Source organism: Loxodonta africana, chromosome 4 (assembly GCF_030014295.1).
Source record: "Loxodonta africana isolate mLoxAfr1 chromosome 4, mLoxAfr1.hap2, whole genome shotgun sequence".
Lineage (NCBI taxonomy): Eukaryota > Metazoa > Chordata > Mammalia > Proboscidea > Elephantidae > Loxodonta > Loxodonta africana.
Window position 1 is genome coordinate 23,663,847 of NC_087345.1, and position 20,272 is coordinate 23,684,118.

The following is a 20,272-nucleotide window of genomic DNA, read 5'->3' on the forward strand; positions in this document are numbered from 1 at the left end:
TCCCTTGCCCAATTTCTTCTTTATCAATGTTATTCAACACAACAAATTTTCCCCGTTTAAAGTGTATAAACTGATGAATTCTGACAAATATATATACCTGTGAAACCACCACCCCAATCACAAGTCAGAACACTTCCATCACCCCCAAAAGATCCCTCCCTCTTTCCCTGGTCCCAGGTAACCACTGATCTGTTTTTACCACTATATAAAAGATAAGTTTGCATTTTCTATAAATAGAACCACATATTAGGTATACTTTTGTGTCTCCTTTCATTTAGCAGTGTGACTCTGAGATTTATCCTGTGGTTACGGATATCAGTAGTTCATTCCTTTTTATTGCTGAGCAGTATTCCATTGAAGGAATATACCTTTTATTTATCCATTCACCTGGTAATGGATATTTGTGTTGTTTACAGTTTTTGACTACTGTGAATAAAGCGGCTAGGAACGTTCAGGTTCAAATCTTTGCATGTTTTTCTCCTTGATAACTACCTAAGAGTGGAATTTCTGAGTCATTTAGTAAGGGTATGACTAACTTTTTAAGAAACTGCCAAAGAGCTTTCCAAAATCATTATACTGTTCTATATTTCCACCAGTACTGTATAAGAGCTTTGGTTACTTCACATCCTCACCAATACTTAAGTATGTCAGTCTTCCAAATTTTAGTCATTCTTAATGGGTATGTAGCGGTTTCTCATTAAATTGCTGTTATTTTAATTTGTATTTACCTTTTTTTGATGGTTAATAATACTGAACATATTTTCATGTGCTTACTGGTCATTTCTACAACTTTGTGAAGTGTTTGATTTTGAGGAAATACAATCTATTAATTTTTTTTCTTTTTATGGTTCATGCTTTTTGTGTCCCATCTAGGAAATCCTTGTTTAACTCAAGGTCACGAAGATTTTCACCAACATCTCCTGTAAGTTTTATGGTTTTAGTTCTCACATACCTATAATTCATTTTGAGTTGATTTTTATATATGGTGTGAGGTAGGAGTTGATGATACTCAGGTTTTTCTATGTAGATACACAGACATCTCATTGACTGAAAAGACTTTTCCTTCTACTGTTGCATTGCCTTGACACATTCATTAAAATCAACTGCCCATAAAAATGTGGGTCTATTTCTGGACTCTTGATTCTGTTTATATGTCTATCCTTATGTTGATACAATACGGTCTTGCTTGTTGTAGCTTTACCGAAGTCTTAAAATCAGGTTGTAGAAGTCTTCCAACACTGTTCTTTTTTGCAAAAATTCTTTTCAAAATCTGCCCCTGATTTCTTAACTTTCAAGGCGCTTAGAGATTCATACATTCATTCATTTATTTGTGAAACACTCATTAAGCACTTACAATACTCTATCACTAAGCTAGGCACAGAGATATACTAAAAAAAAAATAACACAGACATAGTTCCTGTCCTCAAGCAGTTTATAATCTACAGTCTGGGAGGGAAGGCAGTCTTGATCACGAGCCATAGTGAATGGGAAAAAATGAGGACAGAAGTAGTTTCATTTGAGAAGAGCTTTAGTAAGTTTTACAGATAACATTCACAGAACATATATGTAACCTTTCATAAGTTACTCAGCCCAGCTGGGATTTGGTTTCCTTGTAAGGAAAAAAAAAAAAAGGTACGCATTATTGTTACGGTTAAAAGAAGAAACGCCTGTAAAGCATCTGAATACTCAAAAGCTGCAAACTTACATTACAATTAATATTAACAATATTAGCAGTAATAATAGAAATATACATCCCATCACCCTGCAATATCACCACCTCCAGCTCTAGCCCTAAATACTGAAATTTAGTTTACCTTTTCCCCCGTAAATATTCATTATCAACATCTCAATCTCAGGAAATTCCACATAAGCTCATTCCTAAAGTAGTGATAATGATTTTAAAAAGTTTTTAAGCCAACAGCAAAATTCTAAAAAAGGTCTGCTGGGGATAATTTAGCCAACGTATCTTTACATTTATTTTGTACCCCCAAATGGATAAAGAATAAATGTGATTAAAAAAAAATCCAAACAGAAAGTAGGGGAGAGGCCTACAGAATGAAACAAAATTTTAGGAAGATCTTTGTATGTGTTTTCAATCTCAAAATCCTCCAGCTTGTTTCCAGTACATCCCATTGTACTGTAAAGTGGTGACCACAAGTGAAAAAACTATCTGCTTAGGAATAAAAGCTATTAAAAACAAAAACAGAAGCAGCATTAGCTCTTGCGTTTAAAAGAAAAAAAAAAAAAAAAGTCCCAGCAATTTGGAGTTGAAGGGGGAAGAAGTGACAAGACGCTGGGGGAGGGCAGTTATGTTATGCATATTCATTAACCGAGCAGATAGGGACTGAAAGACTCTTTTAAACAGGAGAAAGTGTTCCACTAGAGGACTGCCAACTAATAAAACAGGCAGGATATGAAAGCGTGACTCATGTGAACTTGGCATCAAGTGCCAACGAGAACACACACAATGCAGCTCCAACACAGCCTTGACTTGTCCTGCTGAGTGACCTGGGGATCTTACAATTTCCAGATGTCTACCTGACTTCTAGCTCTGACCCGTCACAACAAACAGCCATGTCCATGGGAGAGAGGCGGTTGTCAGTACAGTGTGTTAAGACTCTGTGTGGAAACTCCAACTTTATCAATCACTTAAAATAAAGAGGTTTAAGAAGTACCCTCTTCTGCTGTTTTATGCTGCATTACAGTCCACTCTCTTCCATACAAAGCAAGGCTTTCGGTCTCTGTGGTCTGTGCTAACCTGGGTCTCTTTCTGCCAAGTGACAGAAAATGACTTTCACTTCTTCACTCTGAGGGAGTGGGGCTGGTAGTGCATGGCAGACAGCAAATTTTCCAGATTAGTTAGACCATTTAATGAATAACTCTGGGCTACTGTCTTCCACTTTCCACGTGGGCTAACATACAGATGAACAGTAAAGAAAATATTTTAGAAAATCCACACAGAATCTCTGTGGGATTTGTACAGTCTCCAGCTATGGTTCGTATCTAAAATGGGATGGAGTGTGAATTTTAGTTATCCCGTCAAGACTGCATGGGATTAAAATGACCCAGAGAAGTCCTCCTCAAAGTACTAGGTCTGCTTTACAGACTGGGGTCTCTGCTGAGGGTTTTCTCTTTGCCAGCCTTTCTTCCTTTGTGATTTTTTCATACAGACCTAACTCAATACTTCTGGAGCTATCTCAGAGTCCAAAGGGAAATGTGGCCATGGTATGTGCCAACTTTAAATGTACTTTTATCTCAAGGCTTTTCTTTCCAGTCAGGTGTTTTATAATAACAAACAGTAACAAAGGCTTTTTTTTATTACTTAAGATATTCAGTGGCTTTTGTCTTCCTAGCGTCAGCAGTAACGTCAGAGGATTGTATCCAAGGAGCTAAATGTGCAGGACCCAGGGTCAGGGCAGCTGAATACACCAACCTCAGAAAACACAGACAATGAATTGCAAATGACACTCAAAACAAAACGCGGAAAAAAAAACCTTCACACAGGAAACTACAAAAGAACTCTACAGACACTGAATTGGCTTTCTGTACACACTGATCCTGCTTAACTGTGTGTGGTAACTAACCGAATGCTTTGGATACTCACGGCCACAAAATCTGTTTTTTTTTTTTTTTGGTGGAGACAGAGGGTTATAAAAATAAAAATATTATTTCTTTCCTTCAAGTCTCCTTATATTTAAAAGAAAAAAAAATGCGCTAAGTGGAGCTAGATGCTGCTCTTTCCATTTCCATCTTCAAACACTAAAGAGCAGCATTAGCGATGAGGTGATTAGTCTTCCCTTAATTCGGCTGAAGGTTCTACACAAAAAGTGTATTGTTTCAGCCAGGATTCACATCAGGAAACAAAATGGTTTGGTAAATCCAGTAGAAGTGATAGCCCTTTCATCACACACAGGGTTCAGTACTGTATATTTCAACTTGTTAGCAAGTCAGAAGCACAAGCGGGAGATCAGCCCACACTGCTGCTTAGGATGAATGGGGAAGGCTACACTGATGAGTCGCTGTTGAGATTTTCCCACTGTGAATTACTCTGAACCGTCCAGGCATTACATCATTCAGGTAAACATGCTTTGTATTTTTTCCTGGCAAACCAAAGAGCAATATAAAAACTTGAAAAGAAATACATACTCTTTACTCATAATGAAGAAATAAAAAAAAAAAAAGAAAACCACTGCCGTTGAGTCAATTCCAACCCATAGTGACCCTACAGGACAGAGCAGAACTGCCCTATAGGGTTTCCAAGTAGCATCTGGTGGATTAGAACTGCCAACCTTTTGGTTAGTACCCACAGCCCTTAACCACTGTGTCACCAGGGCTCCACTGCAGAAAATGAAAAAATAGGATTCCTTGGTTGTCAAGCTGTGGTCAATCGCAGTGTATAGCTGGTAACTGTAAAGCTAACTGTATTCTAGTTGTTACCCCCCCAAAAAATGCAAAATCTTTCCCTCAACATTTTTACATTTCTTTATGAAGCTCCACTGTATTACACTTTAAATCAGAGATAAAAGTCATACTGATGTGTAAAAATGGCATGGGCAACAACAGCTTCTGACCTCCTCTAACTTCACCAGGGGTGAGGAGAATCAAGATCAACAGCCTAAGGCTGACTGCTGAGGTGGAGATCAGACATGTCTCTTCTCTCCAGACACCACCCGTCCCTCCCATGGCACTCTCTACTTCTCTGCTAGGTTGATAATTCATTGCAATTGCCACAGAGAATTCACAGGCCACACTCACAGTTATGGAGTTTATTAGGGAAGTGGTGTTATTGTTGTTAGGCATCTTCCAGTTGGTTCTGATTCACAGCAACCCTATGTACAACAGAACAAAACACTGCCTGGTCCTGCCCATCCTCACAATCATTGCTATGTCTGAGCCCATTGTTGCAGCCACTATGTCAATCCATCTCCTTGAGGGTCTTCTTCTTTTTCACTGATCCTCTACTTTACCAAACATGATGTCCTTCCCCAGGAACTGGTCCCTCCTGATAACATGTCCAAAGTACATGAGAGGAAGTTTCACCATCCTTGCTTCTAAGGAGTTTTGGTTGTATTTCTTCCAAGACTGATTTGTTCATTCTCTGGCAGTCCGTGGTATATTCAATATTCTTTGCCAACACCGTAATTCAAGGGCATCAATTATTCTTCAGTCTTCCTTATTCACCGCCCAGCTTTCGCATGCATATGAGGGGATTAAAAACACCATGACTTGGGTCAGATGCACCTTAGTCTTTGAAGTGACATCTTTGCTTTTTAATACTTTAAAGAGGTCTTTTGCAGTAGATCTGCCCAATGTGATGCATTGTTTGATTTCTTGATGGGTGTTGATTGTGGATCCAAGTAAAATGAAATCCTCGACAACTTCAGTCTTTCCTCTGTTCATCATGATGCTGCTTATTAGTCCAGTTGTGAGGACTTTCTTGTTTTCTTGATAGTGAGATGTAATACATATTGAAGGCTACAGTCTTTGATCTTCATCAGTAAGTGCTTCAAGTACTCTTCACTTTCGGCAAGCAAGGTAGTATCATCTGCATATAGCAGGTTGTTAATGAGTCTTCCTCCAATCCTGATGCCATGTTCTTCTTCATATGGTCCGGGTTCTCATATTATTTGCTCAGCAGACAGACTGAGTAAGTACGGTGAAAGGATACAATCCCGATGCACACCTATCCTGATTTTAAACTATGCAATACACCCTTGTGCTATTCAAACAACTGCCTCTTGGTCTATGTGTAGGTTCTACACAAGCACAATTAAGTGTTCTGGAATTCCCATTCTTCACAATGTTATCCATAATTTGTTATGATCCACACAGTCAAATTCCTTTTCACAGTCAATAAAACACAGGTAAACATCTTTCTGGCATTCTCTGCTTTCAGCCAAGGTCCATCTGACATCAGCAATGATATCCCTCGTTCTACATCCTCTTCTGAATCTGGCCTGAGTTTCTGGCAGTTCCCTGTCAATATACTGCTGTAACTGTTTTTGAATTATCTTCATCATCATTTTACTTGTGTGTGATATTAAAGATATTGTTCGATAATTTCCACCTTCTGTTGGATCACCTTTCTTTGGAATGGGCATAAATATGGATCTCTTCCACTTGATTGGCCAGGTAGATGTCTTCCAAATTTCTTAGTAAAGATTAGTGAGTGCATCTAGCGTTGCATCCATTTGTTGAAACATCTCAATTGGTATTCCATCAATTCCTGCAGCCTTAGTTTCTGTAAATGTCTCCAGTGCTGCTTGGACTTCTTCCTTCAATACCATTGGTCTCGATCATATGCTACGTCCTGAAATGGCTGAATGTTAGGGCACAACAGGTTATAATTCAGGATCAGGAACAACTCAGGATACAGTTCTTTGATCAGGACAGACTTTTTTCAGCCATGCCTTCAGGCAAGCCTTTCTCTGACCCTCAGCCTCCAGAACCCTTGTGCCCTGCTCAGGTAAGTGTTACAAAGTTCTTTAGCTCTGCCATTAAGTGCAGGGCATGTCACTCCACTGGGAAGCCCACTGTGCTCTCTCACACTGGCATCCTGGTTCTGCTGCCAAAATTTCTCTGCCACTGCTTCTTGCCATGTTGCACTGTCTCCCGTGTTAGAGCTCTCTCTCTGTCTCCTGGTTCTAGGAGGTTCTCTGCAGGGACCACAGGTCCAAAGGACCTGTTCCACTTCTATCTCTTCTTCTTGACAGTAGTGAGGTCTCCCCTATCCGCCTCTGGGATGGCAAAACTGACCAATCCCCTCATTAGGGCTCTATACAACTTGTTTGCATGGCACCACCCCGACAAGAGTTCCATGTACCTTATTTGCATTATGAGCAAGCTGTTCAATCCACTTAGTGGGCCACAGGCACCTTATCTGCACAGCCTCGCCCAATCATTTGGTGGGAGTTACAAGACCATGGCAAAAAAGGCTATATAAAAGTGATCCATCATACTGCATGATGTCACAGGTATATACGAAAGTAAAATTTATTAGGACTTAAAAATTTTTAAAACACAGTTCAGAACAAAGTTTAATAAGGACTTTTTTGCCTTGCATACTCTCTGTATCACCTTCAAGATAAAACCCAAACTCCTTCACATATGGCTCCTCCCAAGCAAACCTCTACACCCATCATGTACAAAACTACCATACCAGAGTACCAAGATTCTCCCACGCAATGCTTGCTTAAACTTCCATACCTCTGAAAAACATTCACTGTCATTCAAGACTCAGTTCAGTTCTATTCTTTAGAAAAACTCACTCTCTAGCCTTAAGTGATGTCCCTCCTCTGACCTCCTTAGATCCTGGCTGTTGGTCTCCTACAGCATTTATCACACTATAGTGAACTACTGCTTTATTTGTTGCTTTCTCCCACTAGACTGTGAACTCTTGGAGGACAGAACTCTGTTTTTCATCTCTCTATATTTAGGCTCCACCCTCATGCCTAGTCTATAGCAGATGCTCCATAAATCTTATAAATGGATAGGTGAACAGATAGATGGATGAAGGGAAAAAGAAGGGGGAAAAATGAACTGAGAAATTGGTGTGGCTTGAATCAGAAAAGTTTCAGGCAACGTAGTAGCAACCACAAGGATATAATGGGTTCAATAATTGTCCTCCAGACAATTACTAGACGCATTCTAATCACACTGTGCATATTTATCTCTATTTTTTCTCTCTCTCCTCTCTCTTACTCTTGACTTTTTCTGCTCTTTCTTCCATCTCTCTTGATTAACAACTTACACTTCATAGGGCTTTTCTCTTCGTATTTACTCTTCATACTTCTCTGGTAGCTATTACATGTCCTTTTGTTTGGTCAAGTAATCAAGCTCACAGAGGTTTTCTCCAGTTTTGTATAAGCTTTGCACGTAAAAGAAGCCCCTGAAAACATTGCAGAGGTCCACAGGCAACCCTCTGAACTATCACGTTACCATCACCTGATATGGTCAAACACAATACTACTGAAGGAGGAATAAAAATGTCCAAGTCTTTTCCCCAACTATTTAGAACCAAGTTCCAGAAAGAAATCTTACCCATTGCTTGTTTCCCCATGGCACACTGGTAAGTGTTTCTGGGGGACTGGTTATGATGAGGGTATGGGATCAGGCCAGCACAAACGCCGAGAAGAGTGAATGGTTCAATCTCCAAATGGGTGGTATCTCTATCAAATCAAGTAAGAGTTAGACATCTTAGGCATCAAATATTAAAATAAACGTCTCTTAAAGGGTATTCAAGGAATTTATAAGACAAAATTTGACACTAGTAAAGCTGATAAAATACCTGAAATACTTAAATAAAATGTGATAAAACATAAATTATCATTATTTTTATTAGTGATAGAAATACAGGAGAAGATACTATAAACTGTCTATACAGGCATTAAAAAATAAGGCATTATTACATATTAAGTAATAATAACTAACGCTTATAAAGGAATTACTATACTGAGCATATAAGAAAGGCAGTATCAACAATATCCCCATAGATGGGTAGTCCGCTTTTCCTCACTTTTCCAACTTACATCAAAGAAAAAGTTGTATCGCCATTTTAGAGGAAGAAAATATCCCCTTTAAGAATAGTTACCATAGAGCCACAGTGATCAGTACTATAGTCAGTAGCCAAACGTGGCTATTGAACACTTGAATTGTTAGGCTAGTGACCTGAGGAACTGAATTTTTTATTTTACTTAATTTAAACTTACAAAAGCAAATTTAAATAATTCAGTTATTTAAAAACTTTTAATTATATTTGAGAAGGCCTAGTAACAGAATGGTTAAGTGCTTGGCTGTTAATGAGAAAGCTGGTGGTTTGAACTCACCCAGCAGCTCTGTGGGAGAAAGACCGGAAGATCTGATCCCATAAAGATTACAGCCTAGAAAATTCTATGGAGCAATCTACTCTGTCATATAGGGTCATTTTCCTTGTAGTTCTTAGTTTGAAGAATATAGTTTTGACCTCATGACCTGGCAGAATCCCAATCCCCTCAGACACTTTAGGCCTTTGTCAGCAGGGGAGGAAAGAGCTCTAGGTTTGGTTTGTTTTTTAAGAGTGTCAGTTTAAAGCTACATTTTATAGCTTAGAATAAAATAGGGTTTGTTTCAAACATACTGATTTGTTTAAATATTGACCAAGTTGACATCCCCAATATAAGTAAAAGTCACTTTTTCAGATACTAAAGTTTTTGGGGTAAGCTGAAAAACGAAGAAGGAAAAAAGCTCAAGTCTCTTTTTACTTCTTTTTCCATGACAACAACATATATAAGATCATATATTGTTTAATAATTCTTGAAAAGTCTAAACATTCTGGATTCTAATTTTACAAAAAAATAGTTAAATTATTATTATTTCCTTCAAAGTCATAACCACCGTTAAGATCCTATCCTGAACAAGAACTGGGAGACTTCCTATTTACCGTGCATTAATCCAGCCTTAAATTCACCTCAAATTAAAACTAAGCAACATATTGCTTGTAATAGCGGAAAAAGTGGAAACCGCCTAAATATTTGTCAACAGGGATCAAATTAAATTATGTGTATGTAGACAGATGATGAAATAATAAGTAGTAATTAAATATAATAAGATGTATATGAAACATTTGTTATATATAATGTATTATATAGATATATACACATATAGACACATGCCAAACCAACCAAACTCACTGCCATCAAGTTGATTCTAACTTATAGCGACCCTATAGGACAGAGGCGAACTGCCCCACATGGTTTCCAAGGCCGTAATCTTTATGGAGGGTACACTGCCACATCTTTGTCCCGCAGAACGGCTGTTGGATTTGAACCACTGATCTTTCAGTTAGCAGCCAAGCACTGTAACCACTGCACCACCAGGGCTCCATATACATAAATATGGGAAAAAGTCCATAATATACTGTTAAGTTTAAAAATCAAGTCACTGAAATTATGATGCCATTGTCTTATATATAAACATTGTGTGGGATCATACATGTATATTAGTATTCACTTAGAAAAATACCTAGAAGAATATGTACTCAACTATTAGCACTGGCTATGTCTGGATGACGGAGTTTGGTGGAATGGGGAAGGTAGAAGATTCATCTTTTTTACTTTACAATCTTCTATATATTTTTTTTAATTTCACAAGTATGAATTACTTAATACAGAAATTCTGTATCCTTATATTCATTTATAGCAGTGAACAAAACAGATAAAAAGCCTTGCCTTTATGAAGCTTCCAGTGGAGGGAGGCAAATAATACACTGATTAATCAGTAAAATACAGATTCTACTGTGTGGTAATGAGCACTATAAAATAAGCACAAGAGGAGGCAGGGCCAAGATGGTGGAGTAGTCAGATGCTTCCTGTGGTCCCTCTTAAAACAATGACCCAAAAAACAAGTGAATTGATTATATATGATAATCTAGGAGCCCTGATAATCAAAGACAAAGCTGAGAAATCAGATTGAGCAGCAAGGGAAGGGAGAGATGGTTCAGAAGCACTGAGGAGTTGCCAGACCTGACCCGGCCAGCACCGGCACCCTCCAAGCTGAATCAGCTAGTACGTGATGGGTGAGGTAAGCACTGGTGCTCAGGACCTGTTTTCCACATTGGGACAGACTGTGCGGTGAAGAATCTTCTCATGTCTCCAGAACCAGCAAGAAAAAGCACTCAATCAGCAAAAGTTAAGTACAAGCATCTAACCTACCATGCGGATCAAACTCCTCCCCTCCCCCGCCGCTTTGGGAAGTACCTCACTCTCATTTACCCACCCTCTCCCTGCTCTGCTCTGGTCCTGGTCCAGCTTCAGTGATTCCTGTGCCCCCATGGCCAGAAGTGGGACCTGTCAGGTGCTCTGAGCCATTCTCCTGGCTTTCGAGAGGGAACAAATAGGAAAAATAATCTGCCAGCTCCCCTAAGCCAGGAACTCAAGATAGGCACAATCCCTTTGCCTAGGCACAGACATAAGGGGTCCACAGACACTGAATGCCCTTCCCTGCACAGACCTATGTGGGCCCATTTCAACAGTGTAGGCCCTCATTAGCACAGTATAACAGTGTATATACCTGGACCCTATTTTCATCTGTATCAAGTATAAGGGGGAGTGGCAGATTCATGACATTTGACACCGCCTTGTCCATTAAGCAGGGTCCTCATCTACCCACATCAGGGGCCTGAGGACTCATGGCTCCACCCACTCCACCAAGCCACCCATGACAGGGGTCCGAGAATAAGCTGTACCTCCCAGTCCTTATAGCCAACAGCATTGGGTGCCCACAGTCTGGCTGCAAAACCCACCTACCTATGCCCTCTAGGGAACAGGGATACGCCTTCCACCCAGACACTCAGGGGCAGCAGTCAGCCCCCTACCTTGATCAGCGCACGCCCCCCTACTGCAGCCAGATGCCTGGCCTACTCCAATCACTCCTGCCCATCTAGGACTGTAGGTGAGAGCCTGCACTACACACTTGTGGACGGACGACCTGAACAGCTGAGCTGAATCTACACAAGAAAATAAATGGACTCCTGGGCTCACATACCTCGTAACAACTCTTGCCACCTACAGACAAGATGTGACAGCTTCAAAGATGCCAATAATCAAACTAGCTCACATGACCAGTCTTTTTGGGCATATCAAAACCAGAAGCTAGGACACAGTAAGCAAACACAAAATAAATAAATATAATAACTTATTGATGGCTCAGAGACAACAGTCAATATCAAATCACATAAAGAGGCAGACCATGATGGCTTCAGCAAGCCACCAAAAAAAAAAAAGAACCAAGAAATCTTCTGGGGGAAGATAACTTCTTGGAATTACTGGAGGTAGAATTCAAAAGATTAATATACAAAACTCTTCAAGAGATCAGGAAGAAGATCAGGCAAAATGTAGACCAGGCCAAGGAACACACCAACAAAGCAACAGAAGAACTTAAGAAGGTTATACAAGAGCATAATGACAAATTTAAAGGCTACAAGAATTCAGAGAGAGACAGAAAACAGAAATCCAAAAGATTAACAATAAAATTTCAGAGTTAGACAACTCAATAGAAAGTCATAGGAGCAGAACTGAGGCAACTGAAATCAGAATTAGTGAGATTGAAGATAAAGTACTTAACACCAACTTATTTGAGAAATCAGATAAAAGAATTAATAAAAATGAAGAAACCCTAAGAATTATGTGGGACTCTTTCAAGAGAAATAACCCATGAGTGACTGGAGTACCAGCATAGGGGTGGGTAACAGAAAATATAGAGAGGTGTTGAAGATTTGTTGTCAGGAAACGTCCCTGATGTTCTGAAAGATGAGAAGATATCCATCCAAGAAGCTCATTGAACCCCACACAGGGTAGATCCCAAAAGAAAGTCACCAAGACATATTATAATCAAACTTGCTAAAACCAAAGATAAAGAGAGAATTTTTTGGTTTTAGAGACAAACAAAAAGTCATCTACAAGGGAGAGTCAATAAAACTAAACTCTGACTATTCAACAGAAGACATGCAGGCAAGAAGGCAGTATGATGGCATATATAAAGACTTGAAGGAAAAAAATTGCCAGCCAAGAACTATATGTCCAGCAACACTGTCTCTCAAATGTAATGGTGAAATTAGGGCATTTCCAGATAAACAGAAGTGTAGGAAATTTATAAAAACCAAAGCAGATTTATAAGAAATACTAAAGGGAGTCCTCTGGTTAGACAATCAGTAACATCAGATAACAACCAAAGACTAGAACGCAGGACAGAGCAAACAGGTATCAGCCCAGATAAGGAAGTCACAAAAATAAATCAAAGCTAAAACACTGAAAATAGGAAAACAGGTGTCAAAATGTAAAAGATGACAACATTAAAACAAAAAAGAGGGAGTAAATAATGTAGTCATAGATCTTTCATATGGAGAGGAAATCAAGGCAATATAAAGAAATACAAGATTGGTTTAAACAAAGAAAAGTAGGGGTAAATATTAAGGTAACCACAAAGGAAACTAACAATTCTTCACCTCAAAATAAAAAACATAAAGACTCAGCAAATACAAAATCAACAACAATGAAAAGAAAACACATACTGAAAAACTCAGTAGAAAAAATTAAGTGGAACAAAGAAACTGTCAACAACACACACACAAAAATACATCAAAATGACAGCTCTCAACTCATACCTATCAATAATTACGCTGAATGTAAATGGACCAAATGCACCAATAAAGAGACAGAGTGGGACAGCATGGATAAAAAAACACAATCCATCTATATGCTGCCTCTAAGAGACACACCTTAGACTTAAAGACACAAACAAAAACTCAAAGGATGGAAAAAATATATCAAGCAAACAACAACCAAAAAAGAGCAGGAGAGGCAATATTAGTCTCTGACAAAACAGACATTAAAGCAAAGTCCACCACAAACGATCAGGAATGACACTATATAATGATTAAAGGGTCAATACAGCAAGAGGATATAACCATAATAAATATTTACACACCTAACGACAGGGCTCCAAAATACATAAAACAAACTCTAACAACATTGAAAAGAGAAACAGCTCCGTGATAATAGGAGACTTCAACGCATCACTTCTGGTGAAGGACAGGATATCCAGAAAGAAGCTCAATAAAGACATGGAATCTCTAAATGCCACAATCAACCAGCTTGATCTCACAGACATGTACAGAACACTCCACCCAACAGCAGCCAAGAATACTTTCTTCTCCAACGCACATGGAACATTCTCCAGAACAAACCACATATTAGGCCACAAAGCAAGCCTTAACAAGATCCAAAACATCGAAATATTACAAAGCATGTTTTCTGACCATAAAGCCATAAAAGTAGAAATCAATAACAGAAAAAGTAAAGAAAAAAATCAAATACATGGGAACTGAATAACACCTTGCTCAGAAACTACTGGATTATTGAAGAAATTAGGGAAGGAATAAAGAAATTCACAGAACCAAATAAGAATGAAAACACATCCTATCAGAACCTTTGGGACACAGTATAAGTAGTACTCAGAGGTCAATTTTTAGCAATAAATGCACACATTCTAAAAGAAGAATGGCCAAAATAAAAACACTAATCCTTCAACTTGAACAAGTAGAAAGAGAACAGCAAAGTAAGCCCTAGAGCAGCAAAACAAAGGAAATAATAAAACTTAGAGCAGAAATAAATGAAATAGAGACTAGAAAAACAATTGAAAGAGTTAACAAGACCAAAAGCTGGTTCTTTGAAAAGATCAACAAAATCGATAAACCATTAGCCAAGCTGATAAAAGAAAAACTTGATTGGAAGCAAATAACCCAAATAAGAAATGACACGGGCGATATCACAACAGACCCAACTGAAATTAAAAGAATCATAACAGAATACTATGAAAAATTGTACTCTGACACACTTGAAAACCTAGAGTAAATGGACAAATTTCTAGAAACACACTACCTACCTAAACTAACAGTGGTAGAGCAAATAAACCTGTAACAAAAGAAGAGATTGTAAAGGTAATTTAAAAACTCCCAACAAAAAAAGCCCTGGCCCTGACGGCTTCACTGGGGAATTCTACCAAACTTTCAGAGAAGAGTTAACACCATTACTACTAAAGGTATTTCAGAGCATAGAAAAGGATGGAATACTCCCAAACTCATTCTATGAAGCTGGCATAACCCTGATACTAAAACCAGGTAAAGACACCACAAAAACAGAAAATTACAGACCAATATTCCTCATGAACTTAGACACAAAAATCCTCAACAAAATTCTAGCCAAAGGATTCAACAACATATCAAAAAAATAATTCACCATGACCAAGTGGGATTCATACCAGGTACGCAGGGATGGTTCAACATCAGAAAAACAATGAACATAACCCATCACATAAATAAAACAAAAGGTGGTATGTGGAGGTGGCGAAAAGAGCTCAGATTGTAGATATGTTTTGAAGGTTCACATGATATGTTAAGGGGTTAGATGTGAGGTGTGGAGAAGGAGAGGAGTTGAGACCAAAACCCAGGTTTTTGGCTTCAGTAAAAAGGAGGCTGGAACTGCCATTTACTGGGTTACTAAAAAATAGTTCTCTTTTACACTCAATCTTGAAATGAGGAAATATAAAAATAGTACTTTGAGAGATTCACACATTTAAGGAAGTAATAATTCTGACTGAAAAGTATTATTTACTAAATTATAATAAGGCAAAAACGTTGTTGTTAATTGCCGTCTAGTCGATTCTGACTCACGGCGACCCCATGCATGCAGGATGGAACTGCTCCATAGGGTCTTCAAGGCTGTGACCTTCTGGAATCTGTTGCGAGCTCTGTCTTCTGATCTGCCTCTGGGTGGGTTCAAACTGTCAATCTTGTGGCTAGCAGTCGAGTGCTTAACCATTTACGTCACCCAAGGGCCCAAAATAAATTAGTATATTTCATTTGGTAGCAAAGAACTTGTCCTTGATTGCAGACATAGTTATCAGGTATAGCATTAAACTCCCTATTTAACTAAATAACGGTGAAAATTTCAGGTAAGCAGTACATCAGTCACATGTAACAGACAGCAAGTTATATAGATGTCCTCTAATGTCCTCTAATATATTTCAAAAGGAACACAGATACTTCATAAAATATAATTGTTCTAAAAGAAACACTGTGAACATAATATCATTTTATGTTTATATTGCACACAAACTCGGGGATATCTTTCCAATTCCTAATAGTAAGAATTAGACATCCTCTGATAAAATCCTCTTTAAAAGGGAAAAACATATCTTTACATAGCCTGATTCATTAGTTCAATTTTGATAGTGATAAAATATTAAAATCAGATAATTCCTTTAAAATATATACACTTGATTATAAAGAAAATATTTTACATTCTACTTTGGTGAGTAGCATCTGGGGTTATAAAAGCCTGTGAGCAGCCATCTAAGATACTCTGCTGGTCTCACCCCTTTGGGAGCAAGGGAGAATGAAGAAAACTAAAGATATAAGGGAAAGATTAGGCCAAAGGACTAATGGACCACAACTACCATGGCACCCACCAGGCTGAGTCCAGTGTAACTAGATGGTGCCCAGCTGCCACCACTGACTGTTCTGACAGGATCACAATACAAGGTCCCGGACAGAGGGGGAGAAAAATGTAGAACAAAATTCTGACTCACAAAAAAAAAGACCAGACTTGCTGTCCTGACAAAGACTGGAGAAACCGGAAAGTATGGCCCCTGGACACCCTTCTAGCTCAGTAATGAACTAACTCCTGAGGTTCATCCTTCAGCCAAAGATGAGACAAGCCCATAAAACAAAACTAGACTTAAGGGGCACACAAGCCCAGGGGCAAGGACTAGAAGGCAGGAGGGGACAGGAAAGCTAAGAGTTTAATGAAAAACTATTTTGTTCTGTAAATCTTCATCTAAAGTACAATAAAAATATATTTATAGACACTTGAATAGAAAGGATAATTAAATCTAAAGATAATTTATTACCACTTTTGTGATGGTCTTACACTGGGATAAATGATGGGTTATGCTTCATTATAAAACAGTATACTTCTAACAGTTCCTGCTAGAAGAGGACACAACAAAAGAACTGAAGGTGACAATGAAAAGAGAAAGTAGGTTCTATAATCAGAACAAACACAAAACAAACCGGTTGCTGTTGAGTTCATTCCAGCTCATAAGGACCCCAGGTGTTACAGGGTAACACTGTACAGAGCTCCAAAGGATTTTCAAAGCCATGACCTTTTGGAAGCAGATTGCCAGTCCTTTCTTCTGAGGTGCCTCTGGGTGGGTGTGAACCACCAACCTTTTGGTTACTAGTTGAGCACGTAAACATGTGTGCCACCCAGGGTCTCCTACTATAACCGGATGATGTTTTAATTATTGTTATTAAAGATCCTACTTACTTGTTAATTGTATGTTCGTAGAGTGCGATGTTACAGTCATTTTCTTCATTCACGTCTAAATATTCAACCAGGCTCTCATGTAAGAAATCTTCAAAATTTCTGGGAAAATATTGGTCAAACAGACGTTATTAAGAAGCATTTGACTGCAGTATTTTATATGTAATAGCAAAAGATACAGACTTTTTCTTTTTGGGGGAGCCTGAACCATTTTTTTCTCCAAGAGAATACCAATACATTGAAGAGATACTGGGAACATGCTATTCTTGGTCACAGAGTGGTCATTAAGTTGCTGAAACAAAAACAGTAAAATGTCTGTGATTCTTGTCAATCTGGTCCACGCTTTTGAAAAGTTCACACCAATCTTAACAAATTTTCTATGACTTTAGAAACTTCCGATGATGAAAGACCCACATTGTCTATCTCAACATATTGCTATAAGTGCTTCTCTCACCAGAAACACTTAACCCTCATGATCTAAACTGATAAATATTTTACAATGTCCAAGCAAGCTAACATGGAGAAGAATATGTTTGTAATGGGCTGATAGTACTTGGTGGGGAGGAATTAAGAGACTAAAAATGAACACAACTGTCTTAAAAGCACAGGTCGAATAACATTACTGATGAATAAACCATCCACGTGAGTATAAATGGGACCGGTAAGTTTTGGTTTGGTCCACTTACCTGTACCCCTGAGCCAGCTCTTCCATATGCTTAGCTGTTACTGCAGGCTTCTCTTTCTTAACAATTATGTAGGGTCTAGAAGGGGGAAAAAAATTCATAATAGTTCAACATAAGAATTAAGTCAGCAAGTGAGTTTACTACAGTGAAATAAGGGAAGATGTAGATACGATCAAACTCATTCCTGAGTTGCTTTAAGACACCAGGTATTTTCTTGCACGTGTAAGTAAGTGTGGGCCCGTTCTCTCTCTCACATGTTCAAGTTATGTATGTATGTGTACACATGCACACGCACACACATACACATACGTACCTTAGAAACCATTCGGACTTAAATGAAAGGAGACAAAAATGATGCTCAGAAAAGTCTAGAGAAGAAGATACACCTTTAATATCATCTTTTCTAAAATGTGAAATTGCATCATTCCAAAAGCATCTCCTGATTTCACATTGGGAATATCTGATATACTACCCATGGGGTCAGGAGACAAAGAAGCACTGTCACTGAGAATAACAATGGCTTTTTGTAGTGAGGGTCTGAAGAATATCCAGCTGGCTAGAGTGGTCTGATTTAGAAGAAGCATCACTGGACCAGACTAGCAGGTCACTTAGAGCTACGTACGACCAAAAGGGTGGCTCCGGGCCTGCAGAGAACAGGGCTTTCTTACTTTCTTGTTCTTGCACTGTAATGGGTGTGGGGTAGAAAGAGCCTTCTGCCTACACACTGTTAGATTGACCTGTAACTGTCAGCGGGGACTGGACCATCTGAGGGCTTCACTACCCCGAGGAAACACCGACACAAAGGATGGCATGTGGCACCGAAACGTCAAGGGCTGTTGCTATTTGGATAACCGGCTCTTACAGAGAAGAGCAAGCGACCACAAGACACTTGTGCGTTCTGCCCTAAAGTCCAAATAGCTGAGGGCTAATGAGCACTTTTACACAGTTCAGAAGAGGAGCTGCACAATTACAAAAGGGGGACATGAGCTGCTGAAAAATGAACTGGATGAGCTTTTCATGGAAATCAATGTTACCTCGAGATTCAGGCTGCTTCCTGCTGGGGAAGGGCAGCCACACTGCTGCCTCGCTCCAGGGCCGCAGCTTAGTCCAGGGTAACAGCCTCAGAAGTGATGACACAAACAGGGGTGGGTGAAAGGGAGTTGTCCTTTACTTCACTCAATAAACTCTACTAATTCTTCCTGCAGGGTCTGTGTTATGCCTTTATAAAATCACCTCTAAAAAAAGAGTTCATTTTCTTTTAAAATATGCCATATTATGCTGGATACGATGAATCAGAAAAACCCTAAAAAAGAATAAGCTAGAAAATATTGTTTTTCCCTCTCCTAATTGGATTATGTTGTTAATAGCTATAAATGAGCACCTAGTGTGTGTCAGGCAACCAAAAAGGCAGAGACCTAAATAACAAACTCAGACTCACACAACTCGATCAGCGGGGACTTAGGATTTGAATGCAGGTATATCATTAGTTAGAATTCTTTGGTGGCAAAGAACTCTGGCTAATTTAAGCAAAAATGAAATTTACTGGAAGGATAAGAATGGGACAGTTCACAGGCTCAAAGAAAAAGGTGAAACACTCAGTCTCGTAAAGAAAAGGAAGTGGAGTACTCCCAAGAATCCACAAAACACAAGTAATGAGCAGTTTCTCTCATGTATTACTATCAGGATGAACTGGTTCCAACCACTTTCCATCTGTGAGCTAACCTATTTGGGATTCATATTCACTGAGGAGAGAGTCTGACTGGCCTGCTTGGGTCATATGCCTGACCCTTGGCTGGGGAGCAGCGGGCACCTGACTGACTGTCTCAAGAAGACTGCCAGTGGGGAAGGACAGTCCCCAAAGAAAAAGGAGGCAGGGTTATCAGAAAGGGAAATGGATGCTGGAGAGACACAAACAATGGCAATTGCAAGTCCAGCTCTGACTGACTTCCAAGCCGTAGCTCTCTCTACCACTCTCCACTACTGCCAGCTCACCGTCTCATGTCATATCACCACCTGAGATTTACCAAGAAGGCCTACAGGGAAATAAGTCAGGGCTTATGGAACAAGGTAATGTCCTCAGCTGATGCCCCTGCAGATCTCTGAAGATCAGATCCTATGTTACACTCATCTTTGTAACCCAGATTCTAGACGGTATCTGTGCATTATGTTATTGTTGTTGTTGTTGGGTGCCATCTAGTCTGTTCCAATTCATAGCGACCCCATGTACAACAGAACAAAACATTGCCTGGTCCTGCGTCATCCTCACAATCACTGCTATGCTTGAGTCCACTGTTGCAACCACTGTGTCAATTCATCTCATGAACGATCTTCCTCTTTTTCGCTGACCCTCTACTTTACCAAGTATGATGGCCTTTTCCAGGGGTTGCTCCCCCCTGATAACATGTCCAAAGTACTTGAGACCAAGTCTCATCACCTCCACTTCTAAGGAGCACTCTGGTTGTACTTCCTCCAAGACAGACTTGTTTGATCTTCTGGCAGGCCATGGTATATTCAACGTTCTTCGCCAACACAATAATTCAAAGGCACCAATTCTTTTTCTGTCTTCCGTATTCGTTGTCCAGCTTTCACATGCATATGAGGCGAATGGAAATACCATGGCTTGGATCAGGTGCACCTCAGTCCTCAAACTGACATCTTTGCTTTTCAACACTTCAAAGAGGTCTTTTGCAGGAGATCTTCCTAATGCCATACATCACTGGATTTCTTAAC

General features: G+C 39.2%; 1 protein-coding gene across 2 annotated transcripts in view; it reads right to left on the reverse strand.

The window, feature by feature from the left end:
* POLR3B (RNA polymerase III subunit B) overlaps positions 1 to 20,272 on the reverse strand; it is a 145,742-nt gene that overhangs the window by 40,472 nt on the left and 84,998 nt on the right. For both annotated transcript variants that reach the window (XM_064283661.1, XM_023539140.2), the window contains 3 exons: positions 17,546 to 17,620; positions 16,863 to 16,961; positions 8,041 to 8,168 (listed from right to left, as the gene is read on the reverse strand). In XM_064283661.1, the coding sequence (XP_064139731.1) occupies positions 8,041 to 8,168; positions 16,863 to 16,961; positions 17,546 to 17,620 (302 nt within the window). The remainder of the gene's footprint in view (positions 1 to 8,040; positions 8,169 to 16,862; positions 16,962 to 17,545; positions 17,621 to 20,272) is intronic.